The sequence below is a fragment of the Cheilinus undulatus genome, linkage group 4 (assembly GCF_018320785.1).
Source record: "Cheilinus undulatus linkage group 4, ASM1832078v1, whole genome shotgun sequence".
In the NCBI taxonomy this organism is placed as follows: domain Eukaryota; kingdom Metazoa; phylum Chordata; class Actinopteri; order Labriformes; family Labridae; genus Cheilinus; species Cheilinus undulatus.
In genome coordinates, this window is record NC_054868.1 from 52,650,217 (window position 1) to 52,672,565 (window position 22,349).

The 22,349-nt window shown below is 39.7% G+C and overlaps 1 protein-coding gene across 2 annotated transcripts in view; it reads left to right on the forward strand.

The window, feature by feature from the left end:
• Nucleotides 1-1,231: 1,231 nt before the first annotated feature.
• The window catches only part of LOC121508499 (complement C3-like), a 40,830-nt gene continuing 19,712 nt past the window's right edge, over nucleotides 1,232-22,349 (forward strand). The window contains exons 1-24 of one of the 2 annotated variants that reach the window (XM_041785405.1): nucleotides 1,232-1,360; nucleotides 1,448-1,465; nucleotides 1,568-1,603; nucleotides 4,463-4,501; nucleotides 4,825-5,014; nucleotides 5,165-5,330; nucleotides 5,442-5,512; nucleotides 6,769-6,860; nucleotides 7,579-7,661; nucleotides 7,838-7,925; nucleotides 8,005-8,107; nucleotides 9,969-10,083; nucleotides 10,842-10,957; nucleotides 11,145-11,285; nucleotides 13,970-14,185; nucleotides 14,405-14,602; nucleotides 16,077-16,232; nucleotides 17,207-17,336; nucleotides 18,569-18,637; nucleotides 18,835-19,146; nucleotides 19,306-19,561; nucleotides 21,223-21,308; nucleotides 21,477-21,616; nucleotides 22,115-22,324. In XM_041785405.1, the coding sequence (XP_041641339.1) occupies nucleotides 1,281-1,360; nucleotides 1,448-1,465; nucleotides 1,568-1,603; nucleotides 4,463-4,501; nucleotides 4,825-5,014; nucleotides 5,165-5,330; nucleotides 5,442-5,512; nucleotides 6,769-6,860; nucleotides 7,579-7,661; nucleotides 7,838-7,925; nucleotides 8,005-8,107; nucleotides 9,969-10,083; nucleotides 10,842-10,957; nucleotides 11,145-11,285; nucleotides 13,970-14,185; nucleotides 14,405-14,602; nucleotides 16,077-16,232; nucleotides 17,207-17,336; nucleotides 18,569-18,637; nucleotides 18,835-19,146; nucleotides 19,306-19,561; nucleotides 21,223-21,308; nucleotides 21,477-21,616; nucleotides 22,115-22,324 (3,111 nt within the window). In that variant the 5' untranslated portion in view covers nucleotides 1,232-1,280. The remainder of the gene's footprint in view (nucleotides 1,361-1,447; nucleotides 1,466-1,567; nucleotides 1,604-4,462; nucleotides 4,502-4,824; nucleotides 5,015-5,164; nucleotides 5,331-5,441; nucleotides 5,513-6,768; nucleotides 6,861-7,578; nucleotides 7,662-7,837; nucleotides 7,926-8,004; nucleotides 8,108-9,968; nucleotides 10,084-10,841; nucleotides 10,958-11,144; nucleotides 11,286-13,969; nucleotides 14,186-14,404; nucleotides 14,603-16,076; nucleotides 16,233-17,206; nucleotides 17,337-18,568; nucleotides 18,638-18,834; nucleotides 19,147-19,305; nucleotides 19,562-21,222; nucleotides 21,309-21,476; nucleotides 21,617-22,114; nucleotides 22,325-22,349) is intronic. The other variant, XM_041785406.1, reaches the window with a different exon arrangement.

The following is a 22,349-nucleotide window of genomic DNA, read 5'->3' on the forward strand; positions in this document are numbered from 1 at the left end:
CTTCCTCAACATGTGTGAAATGAAAAGTGGATTTTAATCCGGCAGCTCATCATAAATGTTTAATAAGACAATCTAACCTCTTATGATGTTGGTTTTAAATTCCCTCACAAATGTGATATGGAACTTTCTAAAATTAAATGTAAATTCTGCTGGTCTGATGTTCTTTTTATCAAATGCGGTGTTAATTTTACTCCAGATGTAACGGGCCGCACACCTTCCAACAAGTTCAACTTTTGTCTCGTCAGTCCACAGAATATTTCTCCAGAAGTCTTGGGGATCATCAGGATGTTTTTAGTCAAATGTGAGACGAGCCTTTGTATTCTTTTTTTGTCAGCAGTGGTTTTGGCCTTGGAACTCTCCCATGATGCCATATTTGACCAAGTCTCTTTCTTACTGTTGAGTCATGAACTCTGACCTTAACTGAGTCAGTGAGGCCTGCAGGTTTTGGATGTTGTCCCCGGATGAGTCATCCATGCGCTCTTAGAGTCAGTTTGGTAGGCCAGCCACTCCTGGGAAGGCTCACCACTGTTCACAGTTTTCTCTATTTGTGGATAATGGCTCTCACCATGGTTGGCTGGAGTCCCAAAGCCTCGAAAATGGTATTTATAAGCTATAACCCTTTCCAGACTGACAGATATCTATGACTGTGAGTGGCTGGTGGAATTGAACTCAACTTTCCAAAAACTTCAGTAAATCTCAGTGAAGTCTTGATTTAACGAGAGGGCTGTAATCATTGTGAGTTAAGACTACAGCTGATGCTGCTTTAAGCAACCAAATGTAAGTATGACCTTAAAATAGTAGTCTCAAAGTAGATCTAACAGTACTGTAACTTTCAGCAGGTAGAGAGGCTGCTGTCCCGTATCCACAGAGTGCCCTGGTCGCCTGCTTTCAGCATTATTCAACTTGGCACAAAGCTACACTTCCTACATGTAAGTGTAGTAGCTCCCTCCTTTTTTGGCCACCCAGTTCCCTGAAACAATACAAGATATGGAAAATTCTTTCAATAGTTAAACATTTTAAGGCTTTATTACGTTTATTTTTAGGGTTTTCAGGTTTTAGACTACATCCATGAAGTTTGTCAGCACGTGGTATGTTTGAGTTTTGATGACCAAACCAGAGCATTTCTCAATCAGGTCACTACTATTGATCAGAAACATTGGCTCCTCCTCTTCCTATTGACTGAACTGTCTGATAAGGAAGATCAGGGGTGTTGGGGTCTGTTATAGTCGCTGCCTGTCCCTCCTGAGGCCACAGTCCACTGAAGCTCCCCGTCAGTCAACATGGGTCGCTGGACGCTGCAGAATTTTCTAATCCTCATGCTTCTCTGTCAGGCCAATGGACAGTATAACAACAACAGAAGGTAATATTCTGTTTGTTTCACCTGAATTCAAGGAATTATAAAACCTTTAGATATTTTTATTGAAGAGTGTATCTTTGTTTTTTACAGACGGCCGTGGCATGACAGGTACTGTACAGTCTGTGCACAATTATAAAATCAGATTTAACCTTTATTTTTCAGTCTAGGACACTTAAAGTGCTGTGTTGTTTTATTGAATGTTCTCCCCAGGTTTGAATCAGTAGATGTGTTCTTTGACCGGCATCAGTAAGTAGCCAAAGAAAACAAAACACACTGTAAATGCAGCTTTAAAAATAAAATCTCATATGCATTTGAATTTAAATTTTCTCAGAAAATGAATGATTGATGAAACATTATGATGGTGTATAAGGACCATTAAATAAAAAAAACAATGAAGAGGATCCATGAATGTTGAGCAGAAAAAAAAATACTTGAATTTGTTTTAGAATCATAAAGTCACACATTAAAGTGAAACCAAACTTTGTGGGATTTAGTAAGCTGTCAATCTAAAACAAATCAAATGTTTTTGGTTTAAAAAGTTGTAAAATTATGATTAAACCCTCTGTTTTCTAGTTTAAAAGTCATAAAGTTACTATTAAAAAGTTTCAAAACTTGTGAGAAAGAACTAGAAAATTGTGTAAACATCTGAAAAACATAGATTGTAGAGTTGTTATGATATAGAAATTTTAAAAAATCAAAATTTTATTTAAAAAGTTATCAACTTACCATTAAATTTCTCAATTTTCTAGTTTTCTAGTCTGAGGTGTAAAGCTGCTACAAAAAAAAAAATCAACAACAAACAAAAATTAAAAAATGACAATAAAAAAACTCGAACTTTCACTGTTGATAAGCCATAAACTTTATGCTCAAAACTTGAATTATCAAGTTTTAAAATCATAATCTTATCTTCTATCTTCTAATCTTACTACTGAAAAAAAAATAACTTAAAAACTAGTTTATTAAAATGTTGTATCCTTTGAGATGAAACTAAAAAACTATGTTTTAAAAGGTTGTAAACATAAGGTAAAAACTAAATTTTTTGAGTTCTAACGGCTAAAAAGATGTTAACTTATAGAAAAAATAGATTACAAGCTTTAATAGTTGTTATCTTATGATATAAATATCAAAAGCCCACAGAATAAAAAGTTGTAAACTTACGATTAGAAACTTCAAATTTCCAAGTTTAAAAAGTGGTAAAATTACAAGAAAACCTCAACGTTTTTAAGTGTCAGAAGTCCAACCTTAACCCTTAGAGCTCAAAGCTAATTTTTTCACCAGTGTATCTCTCCTGGACGTCTTGTCTTAAAAAGCCTGTAAAACATTAACCCTGTGGTGCACAGTCAAACTCTAAACTTCCTGTTCTTCAGGTGTGCTGCAGTAATGCCCAAAAAAGTTATGGGACTTAAAAAAAAAATCAAATTAAAACTCGAGATTTTTGTGTATTAAACACAGTAAATATTCATGACTATATTTATGACTTAATGAATGTATTTTTTGCACAGACTTGTTCTCCCATCTCTCTGAGACTAAAGAATAAAAACAATTCTGTGACAAAAAGTTTTCAAAATATTCACATTTTTACAAAATAAAGTCCACGCGCTTTCGGGACTTTGAGTCACTGCTTAATATGCAGTGACTCTGGGGGACACGTCCCAGCCTCTCTGTGTCTTTTTCTCTCTATTATGAGTTATTCAGGCTCTTTACTTCAGTTTATAAGTCTGTGCACATGCCCTGTTCAGCAAAGCATGACGTGATGACCGAACAGCTTGTCACATCCCAGTCACAATGCTTTCTGGGATACAAAGACAATATGGTGGCAGGTTAACTGCTGGAACGATTAAAAATGGATTGTAAATGGATAAAAAGACATTCAAAATCTGTGTTATTGGTGTTGATTTAAGTTTTTTAAGACCCCAGAAATTCAGCCAAGTCCCAGACTCACTAGAAAGCATTCTGTAAGAGCAAACATGGGATATATCGTTAGAAAGAAAAATGGAGCGCTTTCAGAGGAAAAACAAGTATATGTCTACAACTAAGGGCTCAAAAGTTACCAAGAAAATTATACGGGGTGTGCCTGTGGCATGGATAAGTGCCAAGTAAGCTCTAAGGTTAAGATGAAAACTCAGGATTTCAAAATATAAAACATCTTTATCTTACAATAAGAAAATAACCATGGAGTTTAGAAGATGTAATGTTCTGAAAAAGTTGTGAAAAAAAAATGCAGTAAGATGTGAAAACAACACACTGACAGATGACTCTTATCTATCAGTTTTTAGAGTTTATTTCTCTAAAAATCTTAGATTTTTTTTGTATTGAAAATAAACTTGGAGCGAGTTTAGAAAGTCTTGATTCAGGTTGTTTTTTACATCCATAAATCTAACTTTTCGTGAGTTCATAATCTTAATAATTTTATTAAGTTATTTCTCAAAAATAATCAGATCCTTTTCACCTGATTATTTTTTTCAAATGGCCCTGCTAAATATTTGTAAAACAAACAAGAATTCAACAACTAAAAAATGTTTTGAGAAACACAAAGATTTGTGTAAATGTAAAAAATATTTTAAAAAACTAAAACATTTTGAGAAACACATAAATGTGTATAAATGTTAGAAATAATTAAAGAGCTAAAACATTTAGAGAAATGTTTTAAGTTTAACATTTTCATGAAACTGAAGAGAAGATGAAACGATGAAACAGTTTATATTTGTATACATATATTTTTGAAACAGATTAAATCAAGGGTGTCGCATTAATGTATTAATCACAATTAATTAAGGTCCATAAATAATGTTTTTCTATGGCATCAATCACATGCTTTATTGTCCCTTTCAACACAGTTCAGTTATTGTAAAATTCGTTCTGTTTTATTCCAAATATTTTTTTATTGTTGTAAGAGGGTTTTCATTTCTTTTAATGTCTTTTGTATGTGCTGAACTGTCGTCTTTCACCCTGTAATCTTAGCTGAACACCACTACCCCTCCTCTCTGCTTGGTTTTAGACTCATTTTTGTCCCTACAAAGTGACAGAAGACGTGACCACATGTCTGTTTGTTTGCATTAGTGTGTAATAACTAACATTCATACTACCTGTCCTGTTTATTCATAGCATATCAAGAGCATCGGCCCCTTCTGAAAATCCTCAAAGGTACGGCTTGATTCTTTTAGCAACTATAAATGGAAAGAAACATGAAATCATAACACTTAAAATAAACATAGATTTAGTGTTCATGGGTATCACCAAACTTTTACTCCATCTCAGTCCATCAGAGCTCCCTTTAAAAGTCCTGAACACCAGAACTGAACACAGTCTACTGTTGGTAGACTTTTACTTCAGAGGAGTTTGTAGTTATTGTGTCTTTTTAACATGCTTTAATGATTGTTGTAACTGAAGTTTACACCTATGTTCTTTATATTCCTACATCATAAACCAACACATCTTCAGCCTCTTGTTGGGTTTGGTTCTTGTAGATTCACCCTGGTGGCTCCAGACTTGCTGAGGACAGACAGTCAGGAGAACATCTACCTGGAGGCGGACACTGTGGCCAGCCCAGTCACCGTCTCCATCTCCATCCAGGACTTCACCAAGAGCGTCATGCTGCTGCAGGACACCGCCACACTTAATCAGGAGAACGGATACCACACACTCAAATCCATTCAGGTAAATCACTGAGGACTTTACAAATGAATGATTTGACATTTGCTTTAATATCATTTTTCATGGCTTATCGCTCCCACAGACATAAAGAAGACCCCTTGATTTTATCAGAGCTTCCATTTCTAAGTTATCCTGCATCTTTTTCTGTCCCAGCTCTCCTCTGAACTCTTGAACCGCTATGAGAAGAAGAACAAGTTTGTGTACCTGACAGTGAGATTTGGAGACTTTCACACCGAGGAGAGGACAATGATGGTCTCCTTTCACTCAGGATACATCTTCATCCAGACCGACAAACCCATCTACAACCCTGGAGACAGGGGTGAGAGCTGAAGAGTCACCACATTGCCATGTAGATATAAAAAAGGGATGAGTCAGACTGAACTGAACAGTTTTTAAACCAGATTATGTATTTTTTTTTCTCTGTTCTCAGTTCAGTTCAGAGCCTTTGTGTCCTCTCCGTCTTTTAAGTCTTTTGACAGCTCCATCACCATCGACATCCAGGTAAAAACATCCTTCTTTAGTTGGATATATGATTCTTTATTTAAAGCAGAAAACGTATCTGCAACGGCCACTTTTTTTGTCCCTTTTTTGCCAGTCTTAAAACCATTTTTGCCACCCTTCGACCCCTTTTCACCTCCTTTCCTGATAACTTTTTCATTTTTGGCCACCTTTTACCTTTTTTATTTGGACTCTTTAACCCCTTTTTGACACTTCTGCCAATTTTTGTGACTATTTATTGCTGTTCAACTCTTTATTGGGCCATGTCTGGAACATTTTTGCCACTTGTAACCCATTTTTGATGGGTTTGTCTCTATTTAACCCCTTTTTACCACTTTTTCAGCATTTTTACCAGTCTTTCCTTATTTTTTACAAATATTTTTTTCATTTTTAACCAGTTTTTAACCCATTTATAATACTTGTTGCTTCCTTATGAAAATACTGTCCCATTTTTGCCACTTTTATCCCTATTTGCCGGTCTTAAAACCATTTTTGCCACTCTTTGACCTTTTTTTTGCCTCCTTCCGCTGTAACTCTTCTTTTTTTTGGACACTTTTTACCCATTATTGCCAACTTGAACCCATTTTTGATACCTTTTGCCCATTTTTTGGACTCTTTTAACCCCTTTTTGATAGTTTTTGCCCAATTTTTGCCACTCTTGGACCCCTTTTCACTTGCTTTCCTGCTATTTTTTTTCCCATTTTGGCTGCTTTGTTTTACCCTTTTTTGACTCTTTTCACCCTTTTTGACACTTTTGTGCCAGTTTTTGCCACTCTTTAACCCCTGTTCCTTTCCTGCTAATTTTTGGCCACTTTTTACCCATTTTTGCAGTTATTTTATTATTTTACCCTTAAATTTGTCTCAGTTCCTTCTTTATTCTCTGGCATCTCTACACAGAGAAAATCATGGCTTAGCTTAGAAGTCTGAAATTACGTCCCCAGTGTTCAGTCCATGCTCCCGTCCACATTGTTAACATGACCAAAAAAAGGTCATTCTGTTTAAGAAAAGAGGTTTACATTTTTTTTTAAAGAAAGGCTTTATTGTACTACAGCATGAATAAATAAAAGTCATGTTTATTGCTTTGATAAAAGTTACTTTTCCAGTTATATATAAAATATTGTCATCACAGACTAACTTTACAATGGATCATGATTTTCCTGCCCCCCATCAGCCCCAGAAAGTTCCCCCCATTGTGGGTGGTCTTGTAAAGCCTTGCTGGATTCTCTTGTAGGTAAATAGTTTTTGTTTGTGTGTTTCAGGACGCGGACGGTGTGGTGGTTAAACAGATCGCCAGGACCAGAGCTGCTGATGGCGTCTATAAAGACTCGTTCTCTCTTTCTGAAATTGTCAAGTAAGATCATTTTGGCTCATCTTCATCACCAGTCTCCTGTCATGAAATTAAGATGTACTGACTGATGTTTGTCAGTGGATGTTTGTGAAGGCCAGCCTCCTTTAGACTCCTCTGTGCTGCACTGCTACAAGGTTTTGATGGTTTTGTGATGTGTTGCTCCACGGTGGAGCAGTGGTTGGAGATGTTTGCATGTTCTCTCCATGCATGCCTCTGGCTTCCTCTAACGGACCAAAATCATGCTTGGTAGATTAATTGATGAATCTAAAATGTCATTATTGATAGAGCCACACATTTGATTGAATGTTTTTAATACGACATCTAAAATTGATCACAGCAGAGTTTCTTTTATTTGCTGCTTATTAGCTGGCTGGTTAGCTCCGTTATTGGATCATCTGAAGGATGCAATGCATTTTGGGGTGGTTTAGTGTGACTAATAGGATCCTGATTCAGACCAAGAAAGTCCAGCCAATCATGGAGGATCATCCTGGGATTTCTTGTACACAAAGTTATGAAATCACAACGTACTTCACTTGACTTCCCATTTAGAATGAACTGTGTGAAAATCTGCTGTGTTGGACGGCCAAAGCTCCCCTGTACCTGAACTAGTCAGTGATATGGTCTCATATTTAAATTCCTGTGGTGTGAAATAATGATCCCTCTGATTTTATTAATTCATGGTGCTTTAACTATCTCTGTTATGGCCGTCTATCTGTGGCAGAGAAGGCACCTGGAAGGTGATTGCGAAGTTTGACCACTGGCAGCAGAACACATTCACCGCCAACTTTGTGGTGAAGAAATACGGTAGGTCATGTTCGGCTGGTCTTCCTTTTATCCTTTTATCCTCTGATATGCCAGAAACCATCTAATCCAGTAGACACTGCATTTTATTTCAGCTCCCGGTGTCAAACTATTGGAAAGTAGCTGGACAGTTCTGCATGTATGCAATTTTTGATTTTCTTGGCCTGTTGTTCTTCCAGTGCTTCCTGCCTTCAATGTCACCTTAACGCCCAGGAAGTCTTTCCTCAACCTGGACGACACTGAGCTCAGCGTGGAGGTCTCAGCAAGGTCAGAACACTCACAGACTCATTCTTGACTTGTTCTTAGACAAAGGGAAAGAGAGAGAGACTGCTGCCTGTTGTTTTAGGTACCTGTATGGAGAACCGGTGCAGGGGACAGCCTACGTGGTGTTTGGAGTGAAGATCAACAATGAGATGAGAAGGCTGCCGTCAGTGAAGCAGGTTTCAGACGTAAGTCACTTCACTGCACCAGCGGATGGGATTTTCCTGAACCCAGCTGTTTCCTTGTTGCCACTGTTCAGGGAACAAACACTTTAGGAAGTACACCTGTCGGAAATAAGGGGCCAACTGTGTTTTATCTCCTTTAGTCCAGTTTTGGGCTCCACCAACAATAAAACAAATATCCGGCCTGAGGCTGCTAAATATTCATCTTTCTCCTTCAGTTACTTGCTCTAAATTTACTGTTTGGTGCTGGGCTTATTGCATAAACATGATTTGTTTGCCAGTACTTCACCATAGCGGTCATATGGAACTGGAAGACTGAGATGATGAGCTTTAAAGGCTGAATGTCTGCAGGATTAAGACTGAACTCTCCTTGAGACTGAAATTCAGCTGTTGATTGATGTTTAAATATTTAAAAGACATCGGAGCAAAGATTTTATTGTCAAATTGAGATTTGTTGTACAACCCCAATTCCAAAAAAGATGGGACGGTGTGTAAAATGTAAATAAAAACAGAATGCAATAGTTTGCAAATCTCATAAACCCATACTTTATTGACAAGAGAACCTAAATAACACAGCAGATGTTGGAACTGATAAACTGTAACATGTCGTGAAAAATGTAGCTCATTTTGAGTTTGATGGCAGCAACACATCTCAAAAAAGTAGGGATGGGGTGACTGGAAAAGCACTGGAGGATCATTGTGCAACTAGTTAGGCTGGTTAGCAGCTGCTCAGTCACATGACTGGGTATAAAAGGAGCATTTTAGAGAGGCAGAGTCCCTCAGAAGTTAAGATGAGCAGAGGTTTACAAATCTGAGAAAAACTGGGTCTTAAACTGTGAAACAATTTCAGAAAATAGCCCTAATAAAAATTGCGAAGACTTTGAATATCCCACTGTGTACAGTGCATAATATCATCAAAGATTCAGAGAATCTGGTGAAATCTGTGGGAAAGGGACAAGACCAAAGGTCAAGGTTGGCTGTTGGTGATCTTGGGACCCTCAGAGGCCACTGTATCAAAAACAGGCATGATTCCATACTGGAAATCACTGCATTGGTGCTTCCAGAAATCACTGTCTGTCATCACAGTTGGCTGTGCCATCCACAAATGACAGTTCAAGCTGGATCATGGAGAGAAGAAGCCATATGTGAACAGGATCCAGAAACAGAGCCGTCTTCTCTGGAACAAAATTCATTTAAGATGATGCAAAATGGAAAACTGTTCTGTGGTCAGATTAATCTAAATTGGGACGCTGTGTCCTGTGGACTAAAGAGGAGAGGGAGCCTCCAGCTTGTTCTTCTGGCTCAGTCGCCTGCATCTCTGATGGTATGGGGTTGCATTAGTGCCTATGATGTGGGCAGCTCTAACATCTGGAAAGGAACTATCAATGCTGAGAAGTAGAGAGAGGTTTTAGAGCAACATATGCTCCCATTCAGACAATGTCTCTGTCAGGGAAGGCCTTGACTATTTTAGTGAGACAGTGCTGAACCACATACCACATCCAGTCTAGGTCCTGAACTGGTCTGCCTGCAGTCTAGCCCTTTCATTCCATCTAGTCTTCTTACTTCCCAGATGTTACAGACAGTTGTTAAAGGAAGAGGGGTAAACATGGCCCTGTCCCTACTTTTTTGAGATGTGTTGCTGCCATAAAACTGAAAATGTGCTTGTTTTTTTTTTCATGAAATGGTAAAATGTCTCAGTTTCAACATCTGATATGTTCTACCATAAATTAATGTGGGTTTAGGAGATTTGGAAGCAATTTTTGTTTTATTTATATTTTACACAGTGTACCAACTTTGAAAAGTGTTGTTAAAGGAGGATAGTATGTCTCATACCCTCTGAAATAACTGTGTTCTTGCTCTCCTGCAGCTGGATGGAGGAGTTGTGACTCTGAACATGCAGGAGATAAAAACAGCGTATCCTAACTTCAGGTCTTTGGTGGGAAACTCTGTGTACGTCAAAGCCTCGGTGCTCACTCAGTCCGGTGAGTGACACAGGAGATGACTCAAAGTCAACTGTACAACAAATCAGAACACATATGAGTCAAACATGGGTGTCATTTAAATCAATAGTTATTTTTCTTGTGCTCAGACATGTGGAGCTGCTCTCTGTGTTTCTGCCTCTAGTCATGTGTTTACTTTGTTCATTGAACCACAGTCCAGAAAGACCAAAATCCTGAAAATGTTGCAATCAGACCACTGTTTATTCTTCTCAACACAGGACAGATAAACTGTGTCATCTGAAAACCCCCACTGCTGACATGCAGGCTGGATGTGTAACAGTGTAATCTTTAACCGGGTGTCCTTTCAGACCCTGGTCATGCAACTTTAGGGAAATGTGGGACAAGCTGTTCACAAAACAAAAGAATGACCACACCGGTTCATCAGGGTTTAGTACAGTTCTTTTATCTCCAATGTTGAATTTTTGTACTGAAAATGTCTGTATAAATTACACATGGAAGGTTATGGTAGGTGAATTTATTTGCATTTTTCTTATTGACCTTGTCAATACAGATTTTGTTCTTGAGTTTTGTTTATATTTTTTAAACCTCCTCTCTGTTAGGCCTGACTTGTACATCCTAATTTTTTTCATCGTCCTGGGTTTCTGTCTTTGCTTTGTCTGTTAAATCATTTTTTAACCTTCTGTTTTAAAGCTGCTATTGAAAATACCCTAGTTATTCATATAAAATCAAATAAATACCCAGGTTTTTTTTTTTATTGTGGCTTTTTTTCCTCGGTACAGGCAGTGATCTAGTTGAAGCAGAGAAGACGGGCATTAAAATTGTGGAGTCTCCCTACGTGTTATCCTTCAAAGACATGCCAACACACTTCAAACCAAGCCTGCCCTTTGACTTTACAGTAAGAACTGGCTTCTATGACACCATCTCAAACTTAATATTTGTGTTTCTGTGAAAATGGCTCTGGTTTTTGTTGTCAAACTAAAGAGTTCAGTCACAAAGCAGAAGATTCTCCTGGTAGTCTGTGCTTCCTCCAGAGCAGCTGTAGAGTCAGTGAATTCACTCTGAATTTCCCCTGTCCTGTCCAGATCCAGGTGAGCCACCATGACGGTTCTCCGGCTCGTAACGTTCCTGTGAAAGTCAGCATGTTAGACACACCTCTGATCCTCTCAGGCACCGCCAGAGTCACCATCAACATGCCGAACGATCAGCGCCCACAAACCATCAGTGTAAGAACAACTGCATGCTTCATCCTCACTGAGAGAGCCTTTATAATCTTTTTAATGTCTTAGTTTTTACCCTTTTGCTGTTTGATTGTTATTACCTCCGCCAAGGAGGTTATGTGATGAGGGTGGGTTTGTTCATTTGTTAGTTTGTTAGTTTGTTAGCAACATAACTCAAAAAATTTTGACGGATTTTGATGAAATTTTCAGGGAATGTCAGAAATGGCATAAGGAAGAACTGATTAGATTTTGGGACTGATCTGGATCACCGTCTGGATCCAGGAAAATCCACTATTGGGAGATAGGGCTGATGGCAAGGGTCTGCGCTGTTACCACTTTGCACCAGGAGATGGTGGTCATGAGTAACTTCAATCCCAGCAGCATTTTTGGGTGTGTTTCTATTCAAAGTTTTGGAGTTTATAGAGTTTGAAAGACGCATGCCTGGTCGAGGAGACGAGTCGGAGCGTAACAGAGAGAAAGACAGTGAATTGTAGCAAGAATACTCACAATGCTGGGAGGAATAGAGGAATATTCACCCTCTGCCATGACTTCCAGTCATCCAGTGAGACCATGGGTGCTTCCGCCATGACAGTCCACACGTAGCAAAGCCAATGCTTTTTCTCACCGTGTCTCCACCCCACCAGGGAGGGTGTAATCGGCAAATTACCGTCAGGATTCTTCACTGTTGGGAGACAGGGCTAATGGTGGAGGTCTGCACTCTCTGAGTGCTTTTCTAGTTTATTGATGTCTCTGTTTTTTGCTTTCATTTTTAACATTACAAAGCTACATCTAGCTTGAGATTGTTTGGCTCTTGGCATTTTTTTGGCTTAAAAATCAAACACATATGTGTCCAACAGGGATAAAAGTCAGCCAGGAGCATGCACCCAGAAGTCCCAGATATTCACCTCTTCTGGCTCCAACCCTGTTTTATGTAATAATAGTTATAATAGTTCCATGCTCAGGGCTGCTGCAGACAAAATAAACCTTTTGAAGACTTTTATTGTGACGGCCTTTCCTCACCTGATTGTGACAGCATAAAAACAGCAGTGCATCTCTACATTGATCAATGATAGACCATAACAGTGACTTGTAGCCCATGTTAACTGTGCAGTTTGGATATACATCTAAAAGTAGAATATTGTGATTTTTTCCCCTTTTTATTTAGTTCAAAAGTTAAATTTGCATATTTATATCTTGTTAAAGATTAGTTTTGGAGAGGGGCATTTTTGCCTTTATTCAGATAGGACAGCTGAAGAGAGACAGGAAACACAAGGCAAGAGAACGGGGAAGACATGCAACAAACATGCGCCGAGACAGAGGACTGATCCTGCAACCAGTGCATCAAGCACAACAGCATCTGCTCATGGGCGTTTGCTCTACCCACCAAGCCACACTGGTGCCCAAACTTGCATTTTACATTTGGACACAAAATGTTAAATCCGCCCCTGGACTCCAGACACCTGCAAAAGGTTTCCTGAGCCTTCATTCTGGCTCAGCACACACAACCACAGTCATGGGGAAGACTGCTGACCTGATAAGGACAATCATAGACATCCAGTCATTGAGGGTAAGCCACAGAAGGTCACTGCTGCGAGGTCAGGCTGTCCTTAGACACTATATCAGAGCATGGCAAGTTGACTTAGGGGCAGAGATGAGCTCAGCCTTCAGAGGAGTGTAAAACAAAGCAGATTCAAGAACTCAGGGGAGCTCCACAAGGACTGGACTGAGGCTGGGGTCCGTGGATCAAGAACCACCACACTGACGGGTCAAGGAAATGGACTACAAGTGTTGTGTTCCTGGTTGCAAACCAATCCTGAACCACAGACGCAATCAGAGTCTTACCTGGGCTAAGGGGGAGAACAGGACTGTTGTGGTCCCACTGGTCAAATGTCCTCTTTCAGTTGAAAGAAAATGTAGTATTTCATTGGAAATCGAGGTCCCAGAGTCTGGAGGAATATCTGAAGACCAGAATTCTTCACTGCTTGAGATTTGAGTTTTCCAGTCTCCACAGTCAGTGATGGTTTTGGGGTCCATGTCATCTGCTGTTGGTCCACTGGTCTTTATCAAGTCCCGACTCCACGTTGTCAGCCATCTACCAGGAGGTTTTAGAGACTTTCATGCTTCCATCTGCTGAGGAGCTTTATGGAGATACTGATTTCCTTCTACCTTCCCACAGTGAAACCAGAACCACCAGAAACTGGTTGGTTGACCATGGTATAACTGTGTCTGATTCCTGAACCTCATAGAGGACCTGTAGGAGGAGAGACACCAGGCTCAGCATACAGATGAGCTGAAGGCTTCACGACACTGATGCAGGAATTCATGTAGAAGTAATCCTGACCAGAAAGTTCTTTTTGACTGGTGTTTCATGATAAGCATCAAGATTAAAACCAAAAAAATCTTTGGATTATTTCACTTTGTATCTGATGAACCTCAAGGATGTTTAACTTTTTGTTTAATTAGAAGAAAAAAACGATCCTTTACATGATATCCTATTTTTAGGATGGACAGTTCCGATGACAGTATAGTTGTTTTGGAGCATTTCAAGAGGTATTTGAGGTTCTTTTTTTAAAGGTTATATCAAATGCGATATTTTTTGGTCTTACTGTTTAACTTCTTTTTTCAATCCCTTTTGAGTTTTGAGCCAAGAGACTTGACTCACTGGCCTTCCTTTGTCTGTTTTTGTCCAGGCGGAGACCACCCAGGCCGGTCTACGACCTGAACAGCAGGCCAAACACCAGAGCATGATCCCCCTGTACCGCAGCCGTAGCCGCCAGCAGCCCAACTACCTCTACATCTCGACGGGTACCAACACGGTGTCTGTGGGAGAAAGACTGTCTCTGAAGCTGAGCATAAGCACAGGAGACGACGCCACCAGGGCACTCATTAAACAAATCACTTATATGGTGAGCATGTCTCCAGAACTTTCCACACCTTTAGTCTCAAACACCTCAAACAGTGTTCAAAGTTCAAGGTTCAAGATGTTTATCTTCACTCTTAAAGTGCTGTGAATGAGTGAAAGCTTTGCTGGTTGGCTTCATTAAAAGAGTTATGATTGAGAATAAATTCATAAAAAAATATGTTTAAAAAGGATGTATAAAGCTAAAAGTTTCTTCTTTCTCCAGGTGGTGAATAAAGGTAAAATCATTCTTGCTGAGCGCATAGATGTGAGCGGTCAGTTACTCACCAGCGTTGGACTGACGGTCACACCGGAGATGCTTCCTTCCTTCCGTTTTGTGGCGTATTACTACACCTGGAGCGAGCGAGGGGAAGTGGTGTCCGACTCCATCTGGGTGGATGTGGTCGACTCCTGCGTTGGAGGGGTGAGTGAACATTTCTCAGTGTTTCCCTCCTTCTTCTTTAAATTAAGAGCAGGAAAAGTCAAAGTCAGCTTCATGCTGCGTCACCCTCTGGTGTCATTATGGACATACTGGTCCAGATGGGTCATTTTTCACTGAGGTCTTGTGAATATTTTGGCTGTGTACCTTCTCTGTGTGCTGTTTGTAGCCTTGACGCAGAAAAGGCCTTTGATCTGCTAGAGTGGGATTATTAATGGGAAGTCCTGCAGCGTTTTCAATTGTGTACCAGTTTCACCAAATTAGTTAAATTGTTGTACAATAACCCAACAGCAATGATCAGCACAAATGGTATCAGATCAGATCAAGTAACCGGTCTTGTAGGCAAGGCTGCCCACTGAGTCCCTTTTTATTTGCTCTGTCATTAGAGCCTCTCGCTCAGAAAATTCGTCAGCATCCATTTATCACTCCCATCACTGTTCATGATACCACACATTCCATTTCATTGTATGCTGATGACATTTTGCTTTGCTTTGACGAGGTAACTTCTTCTCTTCCTCAAATTTTAGATACCTTTGGGGAATTTAGTTCCCTGTCGGGTTATAAAATGTGTATGAATATGTATGTGGGCGCAACCCCCATACACAGCTCTGCTGCTCATCCCACAAACACATGATCCTCACAAATGTGGCACCATTTAGAAGGGCAATAAACAGGCTTTCCAATAGCAGATGATTTATTACCAATAATTATTGTTACAACAACAAAATGATCTACTAAATAGGGCTGATGATATGGTTTCAAAAATGAATCTCTGATTTTTCACACCTATTTTGATCAAGTTTTTAAAATTAAAAAAATTAAAATAAACTACTCAAGCAGGTTTACTTTTATTTTATCAATAACATGTAAGAAAAGTAATGTGACTCTTCCTCTCCAGGTTACAGTGTAAGCTGTAAACTTGTCTAAAAGTTGTACTATGGGGGCTTATCTACATGAACTCTCAGGCTCTAAAAGTTTTTATCTACTTAAACAGACTAAAAATAATGCTGATGTCTCTCCATGATCTATTCAAGTCAAGAATTCAGAAGAATATTATTCATATCTTTTCTGTATTTGATTGCTTGTCATGTCTGCAGCAGATTCAGTGTCAGATGAAAATTTGCCATACAGACCAAATATACATTAATTTTGATATCTATAAAATAATTAAACTGTATGGGTTTTGTATTTTAAGCTTTTATATCCCTTATGACCCTGTCTTTCCTGTCCATTACTATCTATTTTGATGTTTTCACCCAGAATCATTCAGACAAAGTGCCCGTATGCATTACTCTTATCAATAAAGATGTTAAATTGTACCTATACAGAATGAAAGCTGCTGTTTGATTGGATGAATCTGTCTTGCCACATCTATCAGGTCACTGGTGATTGGTGCTTACAAAGTTTTTTTTTTATTATGTGTTGGTTATAAATGCTTCTGTCATTATTCCTCTGGTAGCTGAGCGTAGGGCCGGTAAACGGTGTTCATCGGGACTACAGGCCTGGAAAGATGCTGAGTTTTCAGGTCAGAGGAGATCCAGGGGCAAAGGTCAGCATGGTCGCCGTGGACAACGCCGTGTTTCTGCTCAACAAGGACAGACTCACACAGAGGAAGGTCTGGAACTATCCCTAACATCATCTTTATCACATAGATAGAACAAAACTGGAAAAATTAAAAACAACCCAGCTCCAAAAAAGTTGGGACGCTGTGTAAAATGTAAATAATAACAGCATGCAATGACTGTCAAATCTCATAAACCCATATTTGTTTCAAATGAAGATGTAAACAACATATCACATGTTGAAACTGAGACATTTTACCATTTCATGAAATATATGAGCTCATTCTGAGTTTGATGGCAGCAACCAGAAACAGCGCCATCTTCTCTGGGCCAAAGCTCATTTAAAATGGACTGAGGCAAAATGGAAAACTGTTCTGGGGTCAGATGAATCAACATTTGAAATTCTTTTAGGAAACCAAGGACACAGTGTCCTGCAAACTGAAGAGGAAAGGGACCATCCAGCCTGTTATCTTAGCACAGTTGCTGGTTCATGGTAGGAGTCCAGGTCCTGAACTGGCCTTTCTGCAGTCCAGTTCTTTCACTTCCAGCAACCATTCCCCTCACCTCCTAAACGTTTCTTATTTGTTTTTAAAAGAAGAGGGGATGCTACACAGTGGTAGACATGGGTCTGTCCCTACTTTTTTGAGATGTATTGCTTCCATCAAATTCAAAATGAGCTAATATTTTTATGAAATGGCTCCCTTCTTCACCTCAAGAGGAGTAGCAGTGGTAATATATACAAAACCTTAAAGATGGTGCTGCATGTCTTCTTCTGTGCATTCAAACAGAGCTGCTACTCAGCAGCCAAGTGTTTAAAGAAACACTGTTCACACAGGAAAACACTCCATCAGCTGCAGATGGTAGCTGGTGTCATTTTGGACACCCATTGCATGGCCCCTACAAATGTCTCAGATGTCTTTTTAAGTATGTGTACCTATTTATACAGTACCTGTACATTTAGTGCATGAGTTAGTGTTTAATCTGAAGATAACCTTCAGTTTTGAACTGGCTTGGTCCTTCTCCTCAGCTCTGGGACGTGGTGGAGCACAGAGACTTCGGCTGCACCCGTGGTGGAGGCAGTGATCCCAGAGCAGTGTTCTCAGACGCAGGGCTGCTCTTCTCCTCTAGCGTCGGCTTGAAAACCCCAACCAGACAAGGTATCTGCACACCTCAGACTGATCGGTAAAATAAGACTCAGAATTTCAGGGTTACCACATTTTATCAGGTGTGGTTAAGCTCTATTTTATCTTTTAACAAATGAGCAAATGTATGCAGTTAAATGGATGAGATGATGTAGCTTCTATTACAATTTAAGGTGTTACTCATAAATGTGATCTGGCTAGACCATTAAAATATGACTAAAGTAGAAGAAGATGAGACAACTTTAAGGGAAAAAAAGCACATAAATGAAAAAATGGGTAAAAAGAGAAAAAAAAATGGGCAGAAAAATTGGTTATAAAGGGTGAAAAAGTGGTGTAAATGGGTCCAAAAGTGGCAAAAGTTGGTAAAAATAGGAAGAAAATAGGCAGGAAAATGATGAAAAGGAGTCCTAAAGTGGTTAAAAAAGATTTGTAAAAGAGGCAAAAAAGGGCAAAATTTGTTAAAATAGACAAAAACTGGCAAGAACCTGTAATAAAAAGGGGTTCAAAATGGGTGAAAATAATCAATAACTGCAAAAAAAGAAAAAAAAACTGGTTAAAGTGGCAAACATGGGTGAACAGAGGAAGAAAAAGGCAGAAAAGTGGTGAATATGGTGAAAAAGTGCTGAAATGGGTTCTAAAGTCACAAAATTTGGTTGTGATTGATTTGAATTGATTTAAAGTGGCAAAATGGGCTAAAATAGGTAAAAGATAAAAACAAAAATAAAAAAGAAGAACAAGAATTGGGTTAAATGTGGCAAAAACAGTTTACATGGGCAACAATGGGTTAAAGGAAGCAGAGTAAAGACTCATAAAGTAGAAAAAGTACAAATTTAGCTGGAAAGGTGTTAAAAAAGGAGTTTGAAATGACCACAGATAAATATTTTCATCATTAGAACTCAATAAAAGCTCCTAAATTAGATAATTGTTAGAAACGATGCTAGCACTTTTGATACTGGATTAACTTAAATATTGATATCAATAAATGACAACGATGTCTGACCCATTAACTGAGATTTTCAGGGGCTCAGTCAATTCTGTGAGCAGGCCTGATAATAGACTTTATGTACAGGTTCATTCAGAGCTTTAACATTCTCACTTTCCTCAGTTTCCAACTCATTTTCATTCCTTACCCTCATCTGGGTGGGATTAAACATAGAGGCAATAATACAGAAATCTAAATTAGAGACACACAGATCAAACACAACGACAGTATGAAGGTTAACAATGTTTTTCCTCTCTCTCCTCAGCCCTGCAGTGCCCAGGCAGAAGCAGAAGGAGGCGCTCTGCTGAGCTGCTGAAACGTAAAGCCCAGCTGGGTGAGTGTCCTGCTCTCACTGAGGTGTTGTTTGGCTCACACTACGATGTGAGTGTACTGTATTCAATGGCTGCTGCATGGATGTACTCTATATTGGGTTTGAGGTATCCAGTGGTGAATTCATGTAACACATCCCTACCTTGTTGACTAGGTTTATTAGTACTGATGACTGTCTCCTGGTTCCTTCTCTGTCTCCAGAGGATTATTACAAAGAGAAGCTGCAGCGTCGCTGCTGTAAGGATGGCCTGAGGGAGATCCCCATGCCGTACTCCTGCACCAGACGCTCCCTCTACATCACAGAGGGCTGGGAGTGCATCCGGGCCTTCCGCTACTGCTGCGCCACATACAGGAACCAGGAGTTTGACACGGAGATTCCTACCACCCCACCACCCATGACCACAGCTCCACCTACCACCACAGCTCCACCAAGACCATCTTTGGTCGCCTTCAGGCCATTTGGATCAATAGATGTATCTACACGAAAAATACCCCTTACCAAGTATAATTTTGGTAATTCCCACATCTCTATCACTTTTTTCCATGTTTTTTTACAGAGCAATGAAAGTTAAAACTCAACATCTGACTTCCTGATTATGAGTTATGATGGTGATACATTTGAAGACTGTTCTCTTAACTCTTTATCTCTTAATTATCCATATGTTCATACAGAATGGACCCCTGTCTTGGCAGCACCTGAACCAAACTTTCGCTACACTAATGTAAACAAAATGGCAGGAACAGAAGTGGTGACGACAGCAGCCAGAGAGGAAGCGGTGGAGGAAGAGATGGAGGTAGGCGGTTATGATGTGTATGAGGACGAGGAGGAGTGGGAGTATCTGGATGAGACTGAGGTGTCTCTGCGGTCCAAGTTTTACGAGTCCTGGTGGATGGAAGTGGACCTGCCCAGCCAGGCTGACAGAGATGGGTGAGTGAAAGAGTCCACATACAGACAATTTTATCTGATGTATTATGACCAGGGACAAGCTCAAGCCTCTCACTGTCATTCTTAGCTAGCAGATCTGTGGATTCTCCATTTTTTAATCAGTGTGCTTTAGTTGGTCAGAAAAAAAACTGTCAAACCCAACAGTTCTTTGACTCTTTCCAAATCATGTCAAGAAATGAAAGAAGAGTAATAAACAAAATGGCCAACGTGAATATCAATAGTGTGGATGCTCAGCATCCCCACTAATTATCGCCAGTTTCGATGCTGCAGCAGACAAACAAGCCCCTCTGTGCTTTCTGACTATAATCAAGAAAGTGCAGCAGGAAATTTAAGATTTTAATTTGCAGCATTGCATTTGAAATACTCCCAGAATTTGGACATTTTAGGACACTACGGCATTGCATGGCTGCCATTCCTAGCCCACTTTTTGGCACCTTATTAAAAAATACGGTCTGGGGTGCCTTGGGGGTAGAATAGGAGATTTGTCAAGAGTGGAAGGGACCTTGGGGAAGGAAAGCTCTCTCAAGATTTTGCAATGCCATGCCATACCCTGCTTGGGGTCGATTCTATCCTATAACAGGATAATGACCCAAACACACCTCCAAAATGTCTATGAAATATTTAAAGAATAAGCAGTCAGCCAGAATTCTGACTGTAATGGAGTGGCCAGCACAGTCTTCAGATCTGAACCCTATTGAGCTGTTGTGGGAGGAGCTTAACTGTAGGGTATGAAGGAAGACTCCATCATGCCAATCCATCTTGTGGGAGATTCTCCAGGAAGCATCATTAGCTTATCTTTAAAACTGTCTGCTAGAAAGCCTAAGGTCTGCACGGCTGTAACTGCTACAAAAGGGTTTTTTCTATGAAGGCAAAGTTTAAAGCACATTTTTTATTAAGATCATTATTTCTAACTCTCAAATGTTAGAATTTTCAGTTTATTTGCTGTATTTCCTATTCAGACTAATTTCATGAGTTTTTACATACAAAGGGAAAAAATCCATGTGATCTCAAACTTTTGAGCATTAGTAAATAAACGTATATTACCTTTATACTTATGTTCATTGATGTGCTCTCTCCTTTTAAAATAAATGAGTAGCTAGTATAAATATCAGTGTTACACCCAAAATTATCACCAGCTTCAATACTGCAGCAGACAAACAAGTCCCTCCATGCTCTCTGACTATAAACAGGAAATTGCAGCAGGAAATTTAAGACTTTAATTTGCAGCATTGCATTTGAAATGCTCTCAGAATGCTGGCTGCCATCCCTAGCCCACTTTTGTCCTGTCACATTTGTTGATTTGTAGATGCAACTCTCAACAAAGTTAGGAAGATAGCACAGCAGTGTTCGACTAAATGAAGAATCTCTGACTCATAAATCCATCTGAATTTGTCATTGACTTTTGTCACAATGTTGATGAACTGTTGCATGGAGTTTGTCAATGATAATCATATCTATGACCTTAACATATGAAATCACAAAGAAATAATGTTCAGTATTTTATTTGATTTTTTTGGGCCTCTGGGTGCCAAAACTTTCTGCGTTGATTTAGGGGGCCCTTAACCCTCTTTAGACCCTTGCACCCTCTTATGGTATGAGCTATTAATCTCTTCACTGGTGATAATATAACATTTTTTCAACAGGTTGGCCTCCCAGAATGTGAACCACCCGTTACCTGACAGCATCACGGAGTGGGGCATTCTGGCAGTCAGCTCATCAGCTCAAACAGGTAAGAGGAGGAGAGAGAGGACAACGTCTGATCACATTTGTCTCCTTTAGTAAACTGATCTAATTTCAAATTGCTAAACTCAAATAATCCTAGTACCATCAGAACAGCAGATACGTACATGCACATGTGCAGACGACCAATCACTGATGAGTTCCTGGATGTCTGCAGGTTTCTGTGTTGCTGAACCGTATAACGTCAGAGCGTGGAAGGACTTCTTTGTGGACCTGAGGCTGCCGTATTCAGTGGCGAGGAACGAGCAGGTCGAGATAAAAGCTGTGGTCCACAACTACGGATACGATGATCTGCATGTAAGATGGACTTACTCTTTAGTTTGGTGCTTAGAAAAACACAGTGTCTGTTGTTATGTCTGCAAAAACTAGCAGTTATCGGAAGATAAATACTTAATTTTCAAGTCTAAATGCAAGCAAAAGATTGATGAAACACAGGCACAAGGGCAGGAAGACAATTAGAAATTGAACAAAAGGGACAAGAACTACAAAATAAAAGACAAAACACTAGAAACTTAACTAGAGAATAGAAGAACCCAGAGCTTTAGTCCAACTGGTGCATAGGGACCCACAGTCATGACTTTCAGTTCAAAGTTGGATGTACCGTTACACCCAGGTGTTTGTCCAGCTTGGACGCTCATCCTCTGAACACAGTCAGCCTCCCCCAAAAGTTTCATATCATCACACCAAACTGCTGAGATATTTCAGTCGAGACCAAAGTGACTGACCACTTTCCCAGCTATATCAACCTCAACAAATCCACTCTTATTAAATTGTGTTGTTGCTGTTTGTCTCCAGGTCAGAGTGGTGCTGATGAAGACGGAAGGCATGTGCAGCATCGCCTTCAAAGACAGACACACCCAGGAGTTGACGCTGGCGCCCGGCTCCTCTGTGGCGGTGCCGTATACCATCGTGCCTCTGGTGGTGGGGAAGCTTCCTCTGGAGGTGATGGTGGTCGGCAGAGACTTGATGGGAGGAGACCGCATCCAGAAGTTTCTACGGGTGGTGGTGAGTCACTCATGATTAACAAAAC